Source organism: Acanthochromis polyacanthus, chromosome 22, assembly GCF_021347895.1.
Source record: "Acanthochromis polyacanthus isolate Apoly-LR-REF ecotype Palm Island chromosome 22, KAUST_Apoly_ChrSc, whole genome shotgun sequence".
In the NCBI taxonomy this organism is placed as follows: Eukaryota; Metazoa; Chordata; class Actinopteri; family Pomacentridae; genus Acanthochromis; species Acanthochromis polyacanthus.
In genome coordinates this window covers 6,464,984-6,481,269 of record NC_067134.1, presented here as the reverse complement: position 1 = coordinate 6,481,269, position 16,286 = coordinate 6,464,984, and the positions used below count along the sequence as shown (strand labels likewise).

Here is a 16,286-nt window from a genome sequence, read left to right as displayed (position 1 = left end):
ATTAGTTAATGGTCAATGTCCTGTTATTTTCCAGCTGATATTAATGAATAAACACAGTTAAATGTCCTATCAGCGGCCGATATGAGAGAATAAAGCCAGTAAGTCAAATATTAATTTAATAAAAACAGTACATAGTAAGGAATAAATACAGTAATTTAAACGTCCTGTTAGCTGTTTTTTTTTAAATAAACAGAGTTAAACGTCCTCACCTGTGTGCTTTCTGCTTCAGTTACACCAGTTTTAATAAATAACTACAGTAATTTCAACGTTAGCTATTTTTAAAGAACAAACAGAGTTAAACGTCCTCACCTGTGTGCTCTCTGCTTCAGTTACGCCAGTTTTAATAAATAAATACAGTAATTTAAAAGTACTGTTAGCTGTTTTTAAAGAATAAACAGAGTTAAACGTCCTTACCGGTCTGCTCTCTGCTCGCTCTGCTTCAGTTACGTCATTGCTGTTACGACATCGTTACAAAACGACAGGAAGTGCTAACGTTAGCATGACAGGCTAAATAACGGTTCCGGTTATACCAAGCGTGTGTTTCTGTGGACTGTCGGAGCTTCATTCATTCTGGTGGTGTATTTATTTTACGGTGTTGTGTTTATTTCACACTAAACCGGCGCTACGGAGGCCGAAGGAGCTCAATGCAGAAAGCGAAGTCTGTTGAAGTTATTGTTCTTGCCTCCCACAGTCTAAACTGTCAGGCAGCCCGCCTCTGTATAAAACGAGATTTATTTGAACACTCAAACCTTTATGGTGTTTTAATAAATTGAAAAGGGTCATGAAACTATCACAAAGATGAGAGACACAAAGGCTACCTTTAGTTTTTTAGTGTAAAATACGTTTATCTTCTTAAAGCCTGACAGACATTTGTCGGATGTAAAAATCCTACTGACACTACGGCGGCCGCTATGGACCATTGTGAAGCGAAGGATAAATCAGTTCAGAGCAGATTATGACTGTTAGCAGATAATTAGCTTCAACTAAACTGCCAATTACTGAATTGTGTTTTTAATCGTTGCTCCGCAGTCAATTCATGTCGGTAGAACCTGCTGTTTGCCGTTAGCTGTTAGCCGTTAGCTCGGAGCGGCTAGCTGTTAGCTCCACGGCTATTGAATGAATTAACACGGAGGCTACTCTAACTACCGGAGCTGCTTAGTGCTTCATTATCTCCCGTTAAAGTGCCTCTGGTACCACTGAACAGTCTGTCCGGTACCGGTACCGGTGACCTCCGGTGCTTCTGTTGTTAGCGCGGTGTTAAGCTAGCTGGATGCTAACGGTCAGTCTGGGATGGAAACGGCAGAGTTACCGGAGACACAAGTCGGTAAGAATCACTAACAGTTTACAGTTAACCGGTTAGATGTAATTAAAGTTAACATAACCAGTCAGAAAACAGGTTAAAGTTAACATAACCAGTCAGATAACAGGTTAAGGTTAACATAGCCAGCTAGATAACAGGTTAACGTTAACATAAACAGTCAGATAACAGGTTAAGGTTAGTTAAAGTTAGCATAACCAGTCGCATAACAGGTTAAAGTTAACATAACCAGTCACATAACAGGTTAAAGTTAACATAACCAGTAAGATAACAGGTTAAAGTTAAATTAAACAGTCAGATAACAGGTTAAAGTGAAAATAACCAGTCAGATAACAGGTTAAAGTTAACATACCCAGTCACATAACAGGTTAAAGTTATCATAATCAGCCAGATAACAGGTTAAAGTTATCATAACCAGTCAGATAACAGGTTAAAGTGATCATAACCAGCCAGATAACAGGTTAAAGTTATCATAACCAGCCAGATAACAGGTTAAAGTTATCATAACCAGCCAGATGACAGGTTAAAGTTAACATAACCAGCCAGATAACAGGTTAAAGTTAAAATAAACAGTCAGATGACAGGTTAAAGTTAACATAACCAGCCAGATAACAGGTTAAAGTTAAAATAAACAGTCAGATGACAGGTTAAAGTTAACATAACCAGTCAGATAACAGGTTAAAGTTAAAATAAACAGTCAGATAACAGGTTAAAGTTAACATAACCAGTCAGATAACAGGTTAAAGTTAACATAACCAGTCAGATGACAGGTTAAAGTTAACATAACCAGTCAGACAACAGGTTAAAGTTATCATAACCAGTCAGATGACAGGTTAAAGTTAACATAACCAGTCAGATAACAGGTTAAAGTTAAAATAAACAGTCAGATGACAGGTTAAAGTTCACATAACCAGTCAGATAACAGGTTAAAGTTAACATAACCAGTCAAATGACAGGTTAAAGTTAACATAATCAGTCAGATAACAGGTTAAAGTTAAAATAAACAGTCAGATAACAGGTTAAAGTTGACATAACCAGTCAGATAATAGACAGGGGGGAAAAAATTAAGCAAAAGCCAGATCAAACTACTGAATTTTTAGAAGAGTTTTGAATGTCGAAAGTGAGTCAGAGTTGCGGATGGGAGGTGGAAGTGAATTCCAGAGTTGGGGGGCAGCGGCTTCGAAGGCTTGGTCCCCCAAAGTCCGGTGCTTAGTACGGATGATGGGCATCAGGAGGTTTGAGTGTGCAGAGCGAAGGTGACGGGAGGGTCGGTGGTGTTGGAGGAGGTCAGAGAGGTAAGAAAGGGCCAGGTTATGGAGGGACTTGTACGTGAGGAGGAGAAGTTTGAAATGGATACGGTATGGAACCGGGAGCCAGTGAAGCTGTTTGAGGATGGGGGTGATGTGCTCCCTGGAGTGGGTGTGGGTAAGAAGGCGAGCAGCAGAATTCTGGATATATTGTAATTTTTGCAGTTGAGTGAAGGGAAGACCAAAGAGAAGGCTATTGCAGTAGTCAGGTCTGGAGATAATGAAGGCATGAATGAGTATTTCAGCAGTGGTGAGGGAGAGTGAGGGGCGGAGACGTGCAATGTTGCGGAGGTGAAAAGACGTTTTGGTGACGTGTTTGATATGTGATTGGAAGGAGAGGGTGGGGTCCATGATGACGCCGAGGTTGCATACAGAGGGGGAGGGGGTGACATGATGACCGTCAATTAGCAGTGTGAAATTCTGAGCAGAGGGGAGAAGAGATTTGGGTCCGATAAGAAGTTCTGTTTTGTTGGTGTTAAGTTTTAGAAAGTTGTCCATCCAGGTTTTCTTATCAGATAGGCAGTTGGTTATGGTGGAAAGGATGATGGGGGTGATGGATTTAGAGGAAACGTAAAGTTGGGTATCGTCGGCATAGCAGTGAAAGTTAAGTCCATGGTGGCGAATGATTTGACCGAGGAGGAGCATGTAAATTGTGAAGAGGAGGGGTCCAAGCACCAAACCTTGGGGATCGATAACAGGTTAAGGTTAAAGTTATCATAATCAGCCAGATAACAGGTTGAAGTTAACATAACCAGCCAGAAAACAGGATAGAGCTAGTTAAAGCCTGGATTTGTTGATCCTGTTAACAGAATAATTCTGGGTTTGTTGTTTTTGTTTTCAGAGCGTGCAAAGACGTTCTGGGCTGAGGAGGACGTGGACCAGGCGTTTGACGGGTTCTTTGTGTACGTGGACCACCTGAAGAGGGTTCTGAAGGCCCACACGGCCACAGACAAAGGTTTGGCTCTGTCTCCTTGCTGGTTTTAGCATTGTGTTTCCGTGGTGACACTGGTGTTGTTCTTCAGAGTATGTCCAGGCGCTGCGGCTGTTGGAGTGTCTGGAGGGTTCGTCCTCGACGTCTCCAGCAGATCAGGACTCCTCGGTGGTCCAGGTGGTCATCGGCTCAGGTAGGACCAGTCTGAAGGTGCAGCAGCCACGGGTGAGCCTCGGTTTCACTGTGTTCTCGTCTACAGATGAGCTGCTGCCGGCTCAGTTCTCCCACAACAGCCCCGCCTCTGATGGAACCCAAAGCTCTGCAGCGCCACCTGCCGGCCAGGACGAATTACTGCCACCTCTGCTGCCAGAACAGCTGCAGTACCAGCTGCACACCTGCTGCAAGGTGACTCACCTGGAACTGTTCTATCTGGAACTGTTCCCCTCTTCTAACCGGAACTGTTCTTCTCCTGCTCTAACTGGAACTCTTCTTCTTCTGTTCTACTGGAACTCTTCTTCTCCCGTTCTAACTGGAACTCTTCTTCTCCCGTTCTACCTGGAACTCTTCTTCTCCTGTTCTAACTGGAACTCTGCTTCTGTTCTACTGGAACTCTTCTTCTCCCGTTCTACCTGGAACTCTTCTTCTCCCGTTCTACCTGGAACTCTTCTTCTCCTGTTCTACTGGAACTCTTCTTGTCCTGTTCTAACTGGAACTCTTCTCCTGTTCTAACTGGAACTCTGCTTCTGTTCTACTGGAACTCTTCTTCTCCCGTTCTACCTGGAACTCCTCTTCTCCCGTTCTACCTGGAACTCTTCTTCTCCTGTTCTAACTGGAACTCTGCTTCTGTTCTACTGGAACTCTTCTTCTCCTGTTCTAACTGGAACTCTTCTTCTCCTGTTCTACTGGAACTCTTCTTCTCCTGTTCTACTGGAACTCTTCTCCCGTTCTAACTGGAACTCTGCTTCTGTTCTACTGGAATTCTTCTTCTCCTGTTCTACTGGAACTCTTCTTCTCCTGTTCTAACTGGAACTCTTCTTCTCCCGTTCTACCTGGAACTCTTCTTCTCCCGTTCTAACTGGAGTTCTTCTTCTCCCGTTCTAACTGGAGCTCTTCTTCTCCCGTTCTAACTGGAGCTCTTCTTCTCCCGTTCTAACTGGAGCTCTTCTTCTCCCGTTCTAACTGGAGCTCTTCTTCTCCCGTTCTAACTGGAGCTCTTCTTCTCCCGTTCTAACTGGAACTCTTCTCCCGTTCTAACTGGAACTCTTCTTCTCCCGTTCTAACTGGAACTCTTCTTCTCCCGTTCTAACTGGAACTCTTCCTCTCCTTTTCTAACTGGAACTCTTCCTCTCCTTTTCTAACTGGAACTCTTCCTCTCCTTTTCTAACTGGAACTCTTCTTCTCCTGTTCTAACTGGAACTCTTCTTCTGTTCTCCTGTTCTAACTGGAACTCTTCTTCTGTTCTCCTGTTCTAACTGGAACTCTTCTTCTGTTCTAACTGCAGCTCTTCTTGTCCTGTTCTAACTGGAACTCCTCTTCTCCTGTTCTCCTCCAGACCTGCCTTCCCAGTTTACCCAGCATGCCTCAGTCCACGCCTCCGTTCTGGGGTCAGAACCCACTGAAGGTTCCGCTGCTCTGTGGGTTTAAAAGGCTGAGTGCCGTTCCGCTATCATCGCCAGGAGGGGGCGGAGCCAGCGAGGACGAGGGCGACCAATGCGACTGGGACGTCATCTACAAAGCACCGTGTGGACAGAGCCTACGTAACTATGACGACGTGATGCGTTTCCTGCTGGCAACAGAGAGCTACGATGTCCTGCAGGTCAGCTGGAAATACTCTGTTACTGGGGAAAGGACTCGAGTACTCCCAGACCCCAGATTACATGTTTTTACTGACTTCATTTGACAAATGTTATTTATTACACATCAACTATTTAAGTTTTATATATATAGATATAGTGAATGTGTTTAATGATTTATTTCAGAAAAGATTTAAGAAATAGTTGAATTAATATATTGTAGTTTAGATGTTTGAATAAGAACCAGAATCCTTCGTTTTCTCGCTGCAGATGGACTTCTTCACCTTCAGCGCCGCCGTCCGATTGGACCCGCCCCCGATGGCGGGCCCTCGGCGCCCGGAGCAGGACCTGAGCCGGGGGGCGGAGCCGACGCCGGTGGAGCTCTGCGTCGGGGACGGTGGCGTCCGGCCGGCAGAGTTTAGGTACCGGAAGGACCGCTGGCCGCACGGTTGCTTCCTGAGCCGCGGCCCGGCGCTGTTCCATGACTGCTGCGACTGTCTAGACGGCTGCAACGATGCAAGCAGCTGCGCCTGCATCGCCATGACCACCGGGGGGCGCCACTACAACCACCACAGGCTGCTGGAACCAGTGCTGTCAGGGTGAGGAAGAATGAGTAAAGGTTGTTGATGATGATGAAGGTGGTGGTGATGATGATGATGAAGGTGATGATGATGATGATGATGAAGGTGATGATGAAGGTAATAGTGATGATGATGAAGGTGATGATGATGATGGTGATGGTGATGAACGTGATGATGATGATGATGAAGGTGGTGGTGATGATGAAGATGACGATGTTGATGAGGATGAAGGTGATGGTGATGATGAGGATGATGTTAAGGATGGTGATGGTGGTGATGAAGGTGATGATGATGATGAAGGTGGTGATGATGGTGGTGATGATGAAGGTGATGATGAAGGTGGTGGTGATGATGAAGATGACGATGATGATGATGAAGGTGATGGTGATGATGAGGATGATGCTAAGGATGATGAAGGTGATGATGAGGATGGTTCCATCAGTGTGTGAATGGGTGAATGTGACATCCTGTAAAGCGCTTTATAAATACAGACCATGTACCATGATGGTGATGATTTTGGTGATGATGATGATGGTGGTGATGGTGTTTCCATGGTAACCCTCCCTGTCTCCAGGCTCTATGAATGCGGTCCGTGGTGTGGCTGTGACCGGTCTCGTTGTCAGAACCGGCTGGTCCAGCGAGGGGTCCGGGTTCGGCTGCAGGTCTTCCAGACTCCGGACCGTGGTTGGGGTGTCCGTTGCCGTGACGACCTGGACCGCGGCACCTTCGTGTGCGTCTACGCCGGCGTGGTGCTGCAGCGAGTCCCCACTCCCACCGAGCCGCCGCCGCCCAAGCTGACCCGGGCCGACCTGCCATCGGACGACGAGGTGGAGGTGGTGACAGAGTGGCTGGCCCCGCCGGTGTTGGAGGGGCGGAGCAACCTGCTGGAGACCCCGCCCCCGCCCACCTCACTGCCGCTGCATGTCCCCGTCATCCAGAGACATGCTGATGCCGCCGCCGTGCCTCAGGACCGGGACAAGGTGTGTCTGAGTCTGTCTGACCAATCAGCAGCATGCAGGCCCTGCAGCAGCCAATCAGAGCAGACCAACAGAATGACTTCTTTTTGGAACATATCTTTACTTTTTATATGTTTCACATTTTAAGTTTCTTTATTTTGTCGACTTTTCCTAAAAATAATTATTTGTTCTGGTAGAAAACTTTGTTTACTCATTGAGTTTTACTTTTAGTTTTATTTGTAGTTTTACTGGTGGTTTAGTTTGTAATTTTACTGGTGGTTTAGTTTGTAGTTTTACTGGTGGTTTAGTTTGTAGTTTTACTGGTGGTTTAGTTTGTAGTTTTACTGGTGGTTTTGTTTGTAGTTTTACTGGTGGTTTTGTTTGTAGTTTTACTGGTGGTTTAGTTTGTAGTTTTACTGGTGGTTTAGTTTGTAGTTTTACTGGTGGTTTAGTTTGTAGTTTTACTGGTAGTTTTACTGGTGGTTTTGTTTGTAGTTTTACTGGTAGTTTTACTGGTGGTTTAGTTTGTAGTTTTACTGGTGGTTTAGTTTGTAGTTTTACTGGTAGTTTTACTGGTGGTTTAGTTTGTAGTTTTACTGGTGGTTTAGTTTGTAGTTTTACTGGTAGTTTTACTGGTGGTTTTGTTTGTAGTTTTACTGGTAGTTTTACTGGTGGTTTAGTTTGTAGTTTTACTGGTGGTTTAGTTTGTAGTTTTACTGGTAGTTTTACTGGTGGTTTAGTTTGTAGTTTTACTGGTGGTTTTGTTTGTAGTTTTACTGGTAGTTTTACTGGTGGTTTAGTTTGTAGTTTTACTGGTGGTTTTGTTTGTAGTTTTACTGGTAGTTTTACTGGTGGTTTTGTTTGTAGTTTTACTGGTAGTTTTACTGGTGGTTTTGTTTGTAGTTTTACTGGTAGTTTTACTGGTGGTTTAGTTTGTAGTTTTACTGGTGGTTTAGTTTGTAGTTTTACTGGTGGTTTAGTTTGTAGTTTTACTGGTGGTTTAGTTTGTAGTTTTACTGGTGGTTTAGTTTGTAGTTTTACTGGTGGTTTAGTTTGTACTTTTACTGGTGGTTTAGTTTGTACTTTTACTGGTGGTTTAGTTTGTACTTTTATTGGTGGTTTAGTTTGTAGTTTTACTGGTGGTTTAGTTTGTAGTTTTACTGGTGGTTTAGTTTGTAGTTTTACTGGTGGTTTAGTTTGTAGTTTTACTGGTGGTTTAGTTTGTAGTTTTATTGGTGGTTTAGTTTGTAGTTTTACTGGTGGTTTAGTTTGTAGTTTTACTGGTCATTTTGTTTGTAGTTTTACTGGTGGTTTAGTTTGTAGTTTTACTGGTGGTTTAGTTTGTAGTTTTACTGGTGGTTTAGTTTGTAGTTTTACTGGTGGTTTAGTTTGTACTTTTACTGGTGGTTTAGTTTGTAGTTTTACTGGTGGTTTAGTTTGTAGTTTTACTGGTGGTTTAGTTTGTAGTTTTACTGGTGGTTTAGTTTGTAGTTTTACTGGTGGTTTGGTTTGTAGTTTTACTGGTGGTTTAGTTTGTAGTTTTACTGGTGGTTTAGTTTGTAGTTTTACTGGTGGTTTAGTTTGTACTTTTACTGGTGGTTTAGTTTGTAGTTTTACTGGTGGTTTAGTTTGTAGTTTTATTGGTGGTTTAGTTTGTAGTTTTACTGGTGGTTTAGTTTGTAGTTTTACTGGTCATTTTGTTTGTAGTTTTACTGGTGGTTTAGTTTGTAGTTTTACTGGTGGTTTAGTTTGTAGTTTTACTGGTGGTTTAGTTTGTAGTTTTACTGGTAGTTTAGTTTGTAGTTTAACTGGTGCTTTTGTTTGTAGTTTTACTGGTGGTTTAGTTTGTAGTTTTACTGGTGGTTTAGTTTGTAGTTTTGCTGCTGGTTTAGTTTGTAGTTTACTGGTGGTTTAGTTTGTAGTTTTACTGGTGGTTTAGTTTGTAGTTTTACTGGTCGTTTTGTTTGTAGTTTTACTGGTGGTTTAGCTTGTAGTTTTACTGGTGGTTTTGTTTGTAGTTTTACTGGTGGTTTAGTTTGTAGTTTTACTGGTGGTTTAGTTTGTAGTTTTACTGGTGGTTTTGTTTGTAGTTTTACTGGTGGTTTAGTTTGTAGTTTTACTGGTAGTTTTGTTTGTAGTTTAACTGGTGCTTTTGTTTGTAGTTTTACTGGTGGTTTAGTTTGTAGTTTTACTGGTGGTTTAGTTTGTAGTTTTACTGCTGGTTTTGTTTGTAGTTTTACTGGTGGTTTTGTTTGTAGTTTTACTGGTGGTTTAGTTTGTAGTTTTACTGGTTTAGTTTGTAGTTTTACTGGTAGTTTTGTTTGTAGTTTAACTGGTGCTTTTGTTTGTAGTTTTACTGGTGGTTTAGTTTGTAGTTTTACTGGTGGTTTAGTTTGTAGTTTTACTGCTGGTTTTGTTTGTAGTTTTACTGCTGGTTTTGTTTGTAGTTTTACTGGTGGTTTTGTTTGTAGTTTTACTGGTGGTTTTACTGGTGGTTTAGTTTGTAGTTTTACTGGTGGTTTAGTTTGTAGTTTTACTGGTAGTTTTACTGGTGGTTTAGTTTGTAGTTTTACTGGTGGTTTTGTTTGTAGTTTTACTGGTGGTTTAGTTTGTAGTTTTACTGGTGGTTTAGTTTGTAGTTTTACTGGTGGTTTTGTTTGTAGTTTTACTGGTGGTTTAGTTTGTAGTTTTACTGGTGGTTTAGTTTGTAGTTTACTGGTGGTTTTGTTTGTAGTTTTACTGGTGGTTTTGTTTGTAGTTTTACTGGTGGTTTTGTTTGTAGTTTTACTGGTGGTTTAGTTTGTAGTTTTACTGGTAGTTTTACTGGTGGTTTAGTTTGTAGTTTTACTGGTGGTTTTGTTTGTAGTTTTACTGGTGGTTTAGTTTGTAGTTTTACTGGTGGTTTCGTTTGTAGTTTTACTGGTGGTTTTACTGGTGGTTTAGTTTGTAGTTTAACTGGTGCTTTTGTTTGTAGTTTTACTGGTAGTTTTACTGGTGGTTTAGTTTGTAGTTTTACTGGTGGTTTAGTTTGTAGTTTTACTGGTAGTTTTGTTTGTAGTTTAACTGGTGCTTTTGTTTGTAGTTTTACTGGTGGTTTAGTTTGTAGTTTTACTGGTGGTTTAGTTTGTAGTTTTACTGCTGGTTTTGTTTGTAGTTTTACTGGTGGTTTAGTTTGTAGTTTTACTGGTAGTTTTGTTTGTAGTTTAACTGGTGCTTTTGTTTGTAGTTTTACTGGTGGTTTAGTTTGTAGTTTTACTGGTGGTTTAGTTTGTAGTTTTACTGGTGGTTTAGTTTGTAGTTTTACTGGTGGTTTAGTTTGTAGTTTTACTGGTGGTTTTGTTTGTAGTTTTACTGGTGGTTTAGTTGTAGTTTTACTGGTGGTTTAGTTTGTAGTTTTACTGGTGGTTTAGTTTGTAGTTTTACTGGTGGTTTTGTTTGTAGTTTTACTGGTGGTTTTGTTTGTAGTTTTACTGGTGGTTTAGTTTGTAGTTTTAACTGGTGGTTTTGTTTGTAGTTTTACTGGTGGTTTTACTGGTGGTTTAGTTTGTAGTTTTACTGGTGGTTTTGTTTGTAGTTTTACTGGTAGTTTTACTGGTGGTTTAGTTTGTAGTTTTACTGGTGGTTTTTGTTTGTAGTTTTACTGGTGGTTTAGTTTGTAGTTTTACTGGTGGTTTAGTTTGTAGTTTTACTGGTGGTTTAGTTTGTAGTTTTACTGCTGGTTTTGTTTGTAGTTTTACTGGTGGTTTAGTTTGTAGTTTTACTGGTGGTTTAGTTTGTAGTTTTACTGGTGGTTTAGTTTGTAGTTTTACTGGTGGTTTGTTTGTAGTTTTACTGGTGGTTTAGTTTGTAGTTTTACTGCTGGTTTTGTTTGTAGTTTTACTGGTGGTTTCGTTTGTAGTTTTACTGGTGGTTTAGTTTGTCGTTTTACTGGTGGTTTTGTTTGTAGTTTTACTGGTAGTTTTACTGGTGGTTTAGTTTGTAGTTTTACTGGTGGTTTAGTTTGTAGTTTTACTGGTGGTTTAGTTTGTAGTTTTACTGGTGGTTTAGTTGGTAGTTTTTACTGGTGGTTTAGTTTGTAGTTTTACTGGTGGTTTCGTTTGTAGTTTTACTGGTGGTTTAGTTTGTCGTTTTACTGGTGGTTTTGTTTGTAGTTTTACTGGTAGTTTTACTGGTGGTTTAGTTTGTAGTTTTACTGGTGGTTTAGTTTGTAGTTTTACTGGTGGTTTAGTTTGTAGTTTTACTGGTGGTTTTGTTTGTAGTTTTACTGGTAGTTTTGTTTGTAGTTTTACTGGTGGTTTAGTTTGTAGTTTTACTGGTGGTTTAGTTTGTAGTTTTACTGGTGGTTTAGTTTGTAGTTTTACTGGTGGTTTAGTTTGTAGTTTTACTGGTGGTTTTGTTTGTAGTTTTACTGGTAGTTTTACTGGTGGTTTAGTTTGTAGTTTTACTGGTGGTTTAGTTTGTAGTTTTACTGGTGGTTTAGTTTGTAGTTTTACTGGTGGTTTAGTTTGTAGTTTTACTGCTGGTTTTGTTTGTAGTTTTACTGCTGGTTTTGTTTGTAGTTTTACTGGTGGTTTTGTTTGTAGTTTTACTGGTGGTTTAGTTTGTAGTTTTACTGGTTTAGTTTGTAGTTTTACTGGTAGTTTTGTTTGTAGTTTAACTGGTGCTTTTGTTTGTAGTTTTACTGGTGGTTTAGTTTGTAGTTTTACTGGTGGTTTAGTTTGTAGTTTTACTGCTGGTTTTGTTTGTAGTTTTACTGCTGGTTTTGTTTGTAGTTTTACTGGTGGTTTTGTTTGTAGTTTTACTGGTGGTTTTACTGGTGGTTTAGTTTGTAGTTTTACTGGTGGTTTAGTTTGTAGTTTTACTGGTAGTTTTACTGGTGGTTTAGTTTGTAGTTTTACTGGTGGTTTTGTTTGTAGTTTTACTGGTGGTTTAGTTTGTAGTTTTACTGGTGGTTTTGTTTGTAGTTTTACTGGTGGTTTAGTTTGTAGTTTTACTGGTGGTTTAGTTTGTAGTTTTACTGGTGGTTTTGTTTGTAGTTTTACTGGTGGTTTTGTTTGTAGTTTTACTGGTGGTTTTGTTTGTAGTTTTACTGGTGGTTTAGTTTGTAGTTTTACTGGTAGTTTTACTGGTGGTTTAGTTTGTAGTTTTACTGGTGGTTTTGTTTGTAGTTTTACTGGTGGTTTAGTTTGTAGTTTTACTGGTGGTTTTGTTTGTAGTTTTACTGGTGGTTTAGTTTGTAGTTTTACTGGTTTAGTTTGTAGTTTTACTGGTAGTTTTGTTTGTAGTTTAACTGGTGCTTTTGTTTGTAGTTTTACTGGTGGTTTAGTTTGTAGTTTTACTGGTGGTTTAGTTTGTAGTTTTACTGCTGGTTTTGTTTGTAGTTTTACTGCTGGTTTTGTTTGTAGTTTTACTGGTGGTTTCGTTTGTAGTTTTACTGGTGGTTTTACTGGTGGTTTAGTTTGTAGTTTTACTGGTGGTCTCGTTTGTAGTTTTACTGGTGGTTTTACTGGTGGTTTAGTTTGTAGTTTTACTGGTGGTTTTGTTTGTAGTTTTACTGGTGGTTTCGTTTGTAGTTTTACTGGTGGTTTTGTTTGTAGTTTTACTGGTAGTTTTACTGGTGGTTTAGTTTGTAGTTTTACTGGTGGTTTAGTTTGTAGTTTTACTGGTGGTTTAGTTTGTAGTTTTACTGGTAGTTTTGTTTGTAGTTTTACTGGTGGTTTAGTTTGTAGTTTTACTGGTGGTTTTGTTTGTAGTTTTACTGGTGGTTTAGTTTGTAGTTTTACTGGTAGTTTTACTGGTGGTTTAGTTTGTAGTTTTACTGGTGGTTTAGTTTGTAGTTTTACTGGTAGTTTTGTTTGTAGTTTAACTGGTGCTTTTGTTTGTAGTTTTACTGGTAGTTTTACTGGTGGTTTAGTTTGTAGTTTTACTGGTGGTTTAGTTTGTAGTTTTACTGGTAGTTTTGTTTGTAGTTTAACTGGTGCTTTTGTTTGTAGTTTTACTGGTGGTTTAGTTTGTAGTTTTACTGGTGGTTTTGTTTGTAGTTTTACTGGTGGTTTAGTTTGTAGTTTTACTGGTGGTTTTGTTTGTAGTTTTACTGGTGGTTTAGTTTGTAGTTTTACTGGTGGTTTAGTTTGTAGTTTTTCTGGTGGTTTAGTTTGTAGTTTTTCTGGTGGTTTAGTTTGTAGTTTTACTGGTGGTTTTGTTTGTAGTTTTACTGGTGGTTTAGTTTGTAGTTTTACTGGTAGTTTTGTTTGTAGTTTAACTGGTGCTTTTGTTTGTAGTTTTACTGGTGGTTTAGTTTGTAGTTTTACTGGTGGTTTAGTTTGTAGTTTTACTGCTGGTTTTGTTTGTAGTTTTACTGGTGGTTTTGTTTGTAGTTTTACTGGTGGTTTTGTTTGTAGTTTTACTGGTGGTTTAGTTTGTAGTTTTACTGGTAGTTTTGTTTGTAGTTTAACTGGTGCTTTTGTTTGTAGTTTTACTGGTGGTTTAGTTTGTAGTTTTACTGGTGGTTTAGTTTGTAGTTTTACTGGTGGTTTAGTTTGTAGTTTTACTGGTGGTTTTGTTTGTAGTTTTACTGGTCGTTTTGTTTGTAGTTTTACTGGTGGTTTAGTTTGTAGTTTTACTGGTGGTTTTGTTTGTAGTTTTACTGGTGGTTTAGTTTGTAGTTTTACTGGTGGTTTTGTTTGTAGTTTTACTGGTGGTTTTACTGGTGGTTTAGTTTGTAGTTTTACTGGTGGTTTTGTTTGTAGTTTTACTGGTAGTTTTACTGGTGGTTTAGTTTGTAGTTTTACTGGTGGTTTTGTTTGTAGTTTTACTGGTGGTTTAGTTTGTAGTTTTACTGGTGGTTTAGTTTGTAGTTTTACTGCTGGTTTTGTTTGTAGTTTTACTGGTGGTTTAGTTTGTAGTTTTACTGGTGGTTTAGTTTGTAGTTTTACTGGTGGTTTAGTTTGTAGTTTTACTGGTGGTTTAGTTTGTAGTTTTACTGGTGGTTTAGTTTGTAGTTTTACTGGTGGTTTCGTTTGTAGTTTTACTGGTGGTTTAGTTTGTCGTTTTACTGGTGGTTTTGTTTGTAGTTTTACTGGTAGTTTTACTGGTGGTTTAGTTTGTAGTTTTACTGGTGGTTTAGTTTGTAGTTTTACTGGTGGTTTAGTTTGTAGTTTTACTGGTGGTTTAGTTTGTAGTTTTACTGGTAGTTTTGTTTGTAGTTTTACTGGTAGTTTTGTTTGTAGTTTTACTGGTGGTTTAGTTTGTAGTTTTACTGGTAGTTTTGTTTGTAGTTTTACTGGTGGTTTTGTTTGTAGTTTTACTGGTGGTTTAGTTTGTAGTTTTACTGGTGGTTTAGTTTGTAGTTTTACTGGTGGTTTAGTTTGTAGTTTTACTGGTGGTTTAGTTTGTAGTTTTACTGGTGGTTTCGTTTGTAGTTTTACTGGTGGTTTAGTTTGTCGTTTTACTGGTGGTTTTGTTTGTAGTTTTACTGGTAGTTTTACTGGTGGTTTAGTTTGTAGTTTTACTGGTGGTTTAGTTTGTAGTTTTACTGGTGGTTTAGTTTGTAGTTTTACTGGTGGTTTAGTTTGTAGTTTTACTGGTAGTTTTGTTTGTAGTTTTACTGGTAGTTTTGTTTGTAGTTTTACTGGTGGTTTAGTTTGTAGTTTTACTGGTAGTTTTGTTTGTAGTTTTACTGGTGGTTTTGTTTGTAGTTTTACTGGTGGTTTAGTTTGTAGTTTTACTGGTGGTTTAGTTTGTAGTTTTACTGGTGGTTTTGTTTGTAGTTTTACTGGTGGTTTTGTTTGTAGTTTTACTGGTGGTTTTGTTTGTAGTTTTACTGGTAGTTTTGTTTGTAGTTTTACTGGTGGTTTTACTGGTAGTTTAGTTTGTAGTTTTACTGGTGGTTTTGTTTGTAGTTTTACTGGTGGTTTCGTTTGTAGTTTTACTGGTGGTTTTGTTTGTAGTTTTACTGATGGTTTTGTTTGTAGTTTTACTGGTGGTTTAGTTTGTAGTTTTACTGGTGGTTTAGTTTGTAGTTTTACTGGTAGTTTTGTTTGTAGTTTTACTGGTAGTTTTGTTTGTAGTTTTACTGGTGGTTTAGTTTGTAGTTTTACTGGTGGTCTAGTTTGTAGTTTTTCTTGTAGTCCTCTTCCTGGTTTCTGGTTCGTGGTCCTGACTCCAGGCTACTGTTTTTTTTGTCGTCAGTTTCAGATGGTTTTGGTGGGAGGAGCCGAGCCGACGCCTCCTTCAGCAGGTAAACAAACAAACAGAAAGACTTGTTGTTAATTTTATCCACATTAATTCTGGTTTTCATTCAGTTAAAGACGAGAGTGACGATAAACAGCCGTGATTGGTTCCTGTGTGTCAGGTGACCAGAACCAGAAGGTTTCCATGACAACGTTGCTGCAGGTCAGAACGACAACGAACATCCAGAAAGACTTAAAGAGGACGATGGACGACGTGTGTCTGATCGACGCCAGCAGGGAGGGCAACGTGGGCCGCTTCATCAACGTGAGACCATAAACAAACAACATAAATAAACAACAACAAACAACACTAATGATGGCAGCAGGGAGGGCAACGTGGGCCGCTTCATCAACGTGAGACCATATACAGCATTAACAAAACAAACCGCAGCATAAACAACATAAACTACATAAACAAAACAAACGGCAACATAAACAACCAACAACAACGAACAAAACAAACAAACTAAAACAACAACATGAACAAAACAAACAGCAACAAACAAGACGAATAAAACAGTCGTGACGCCATGTGTAGTTTATTGTCGTTTTATTTTGATTATCAACGTGAGCAATATAAACAAGAACCCAGACACATGGATCTCTAATCCTGGTTGAACCTGAATTCTTTCTTCCTGTTATTTTATCCTGTTTATCCTGTCGTGATGTCACTCACCTGTCTGACCATATTTGGATGTTTGGCTCCGCCCACAGCACAGCTGCCAGCCCAACCTGTTCGTGCAGAACGTCTTCACGGATTCCCATGACCCCTCCTTCCCTGTCGTGGCGTTCTTCACCAGCAGGTGAGCAGGAGGTGGAGCCATCTTCAGGTGATCTCTGGTTCACCTGTTCAGTAATAAATGTGTCTATCAGGGTGGAGGCGGAGCTATCTTCAGGTGATCTCTGCTGCTGGTTTACCCGTTTATCTCTGTCTATCAGGGCGGTGGTGGCCGGCACTGAGCTCACCTGGGACTACGGCTCCGACTCGCCCGCCTCGTCGCCGTGGCAACAGGAAGCGGTTTGTCTGTGCGGCGCTGACGGCTGCAGACAGAGGTTCACCATCCAGGAGAAGCTGTGTGACGTCTGCGACGCTCAGACGGAGGCTCAGTGAGATTTATATCCAGACCACTGATTTATTAGCAAACTTTGTAATAAACAGTAAAATCAGA

The 16,286-nt window shown here is 39.8% G+C and overlaps 1 protein-coding gene and 1 long non-coding RNA gene across 2 annotated transcripts; one reads left to right on the top strand and one right to left on the bottom strand.

Moving 5' to 3' along the window:
- Positions 1–805: 805 nt before the first annotated feature.
- Positions 806–16,286, top strand: LOC110970376 (histone-lysine N-methyltransferase SETDB2-like). The gene is made up of 11 exons (XM_051943193.1): positions 806–1,324; positions 3,467–3,580; positions 3,648–3,749; positions 3,816–3,961; positions 5,109–5,372; positions 5,620–5,948; positions 6,505–6,910; positions 15,077–15,125; positions 15,240–15,382; positions 15,832–15,920; positions 16,057–16,286. Exons 1-11 carry the CDS (start codon positions 1,291–1,293, stop codon positions 16,226–16,228), a joined length of 1,848 nt encoding a protein of 615 aa, XP_051799153.1. The 5' UTR covers positions 806–1,290; the 3' UTR covers positions 16,229–16,286.
- On the bottom strand, positions 4,114–5,112 carry LOC127532158 (uncharacterized). The gene is made up of 3 exons (XR_007939445.1): positions 4,838–5,112; positions 4,334–4,787; positions 4,114–4,211 (listed from the first exon to the last, which is right to left on the bottom strand). It is a non-coding gene; the product is annotated as an uncharacterized LOC127532158 (long non-coding RNA).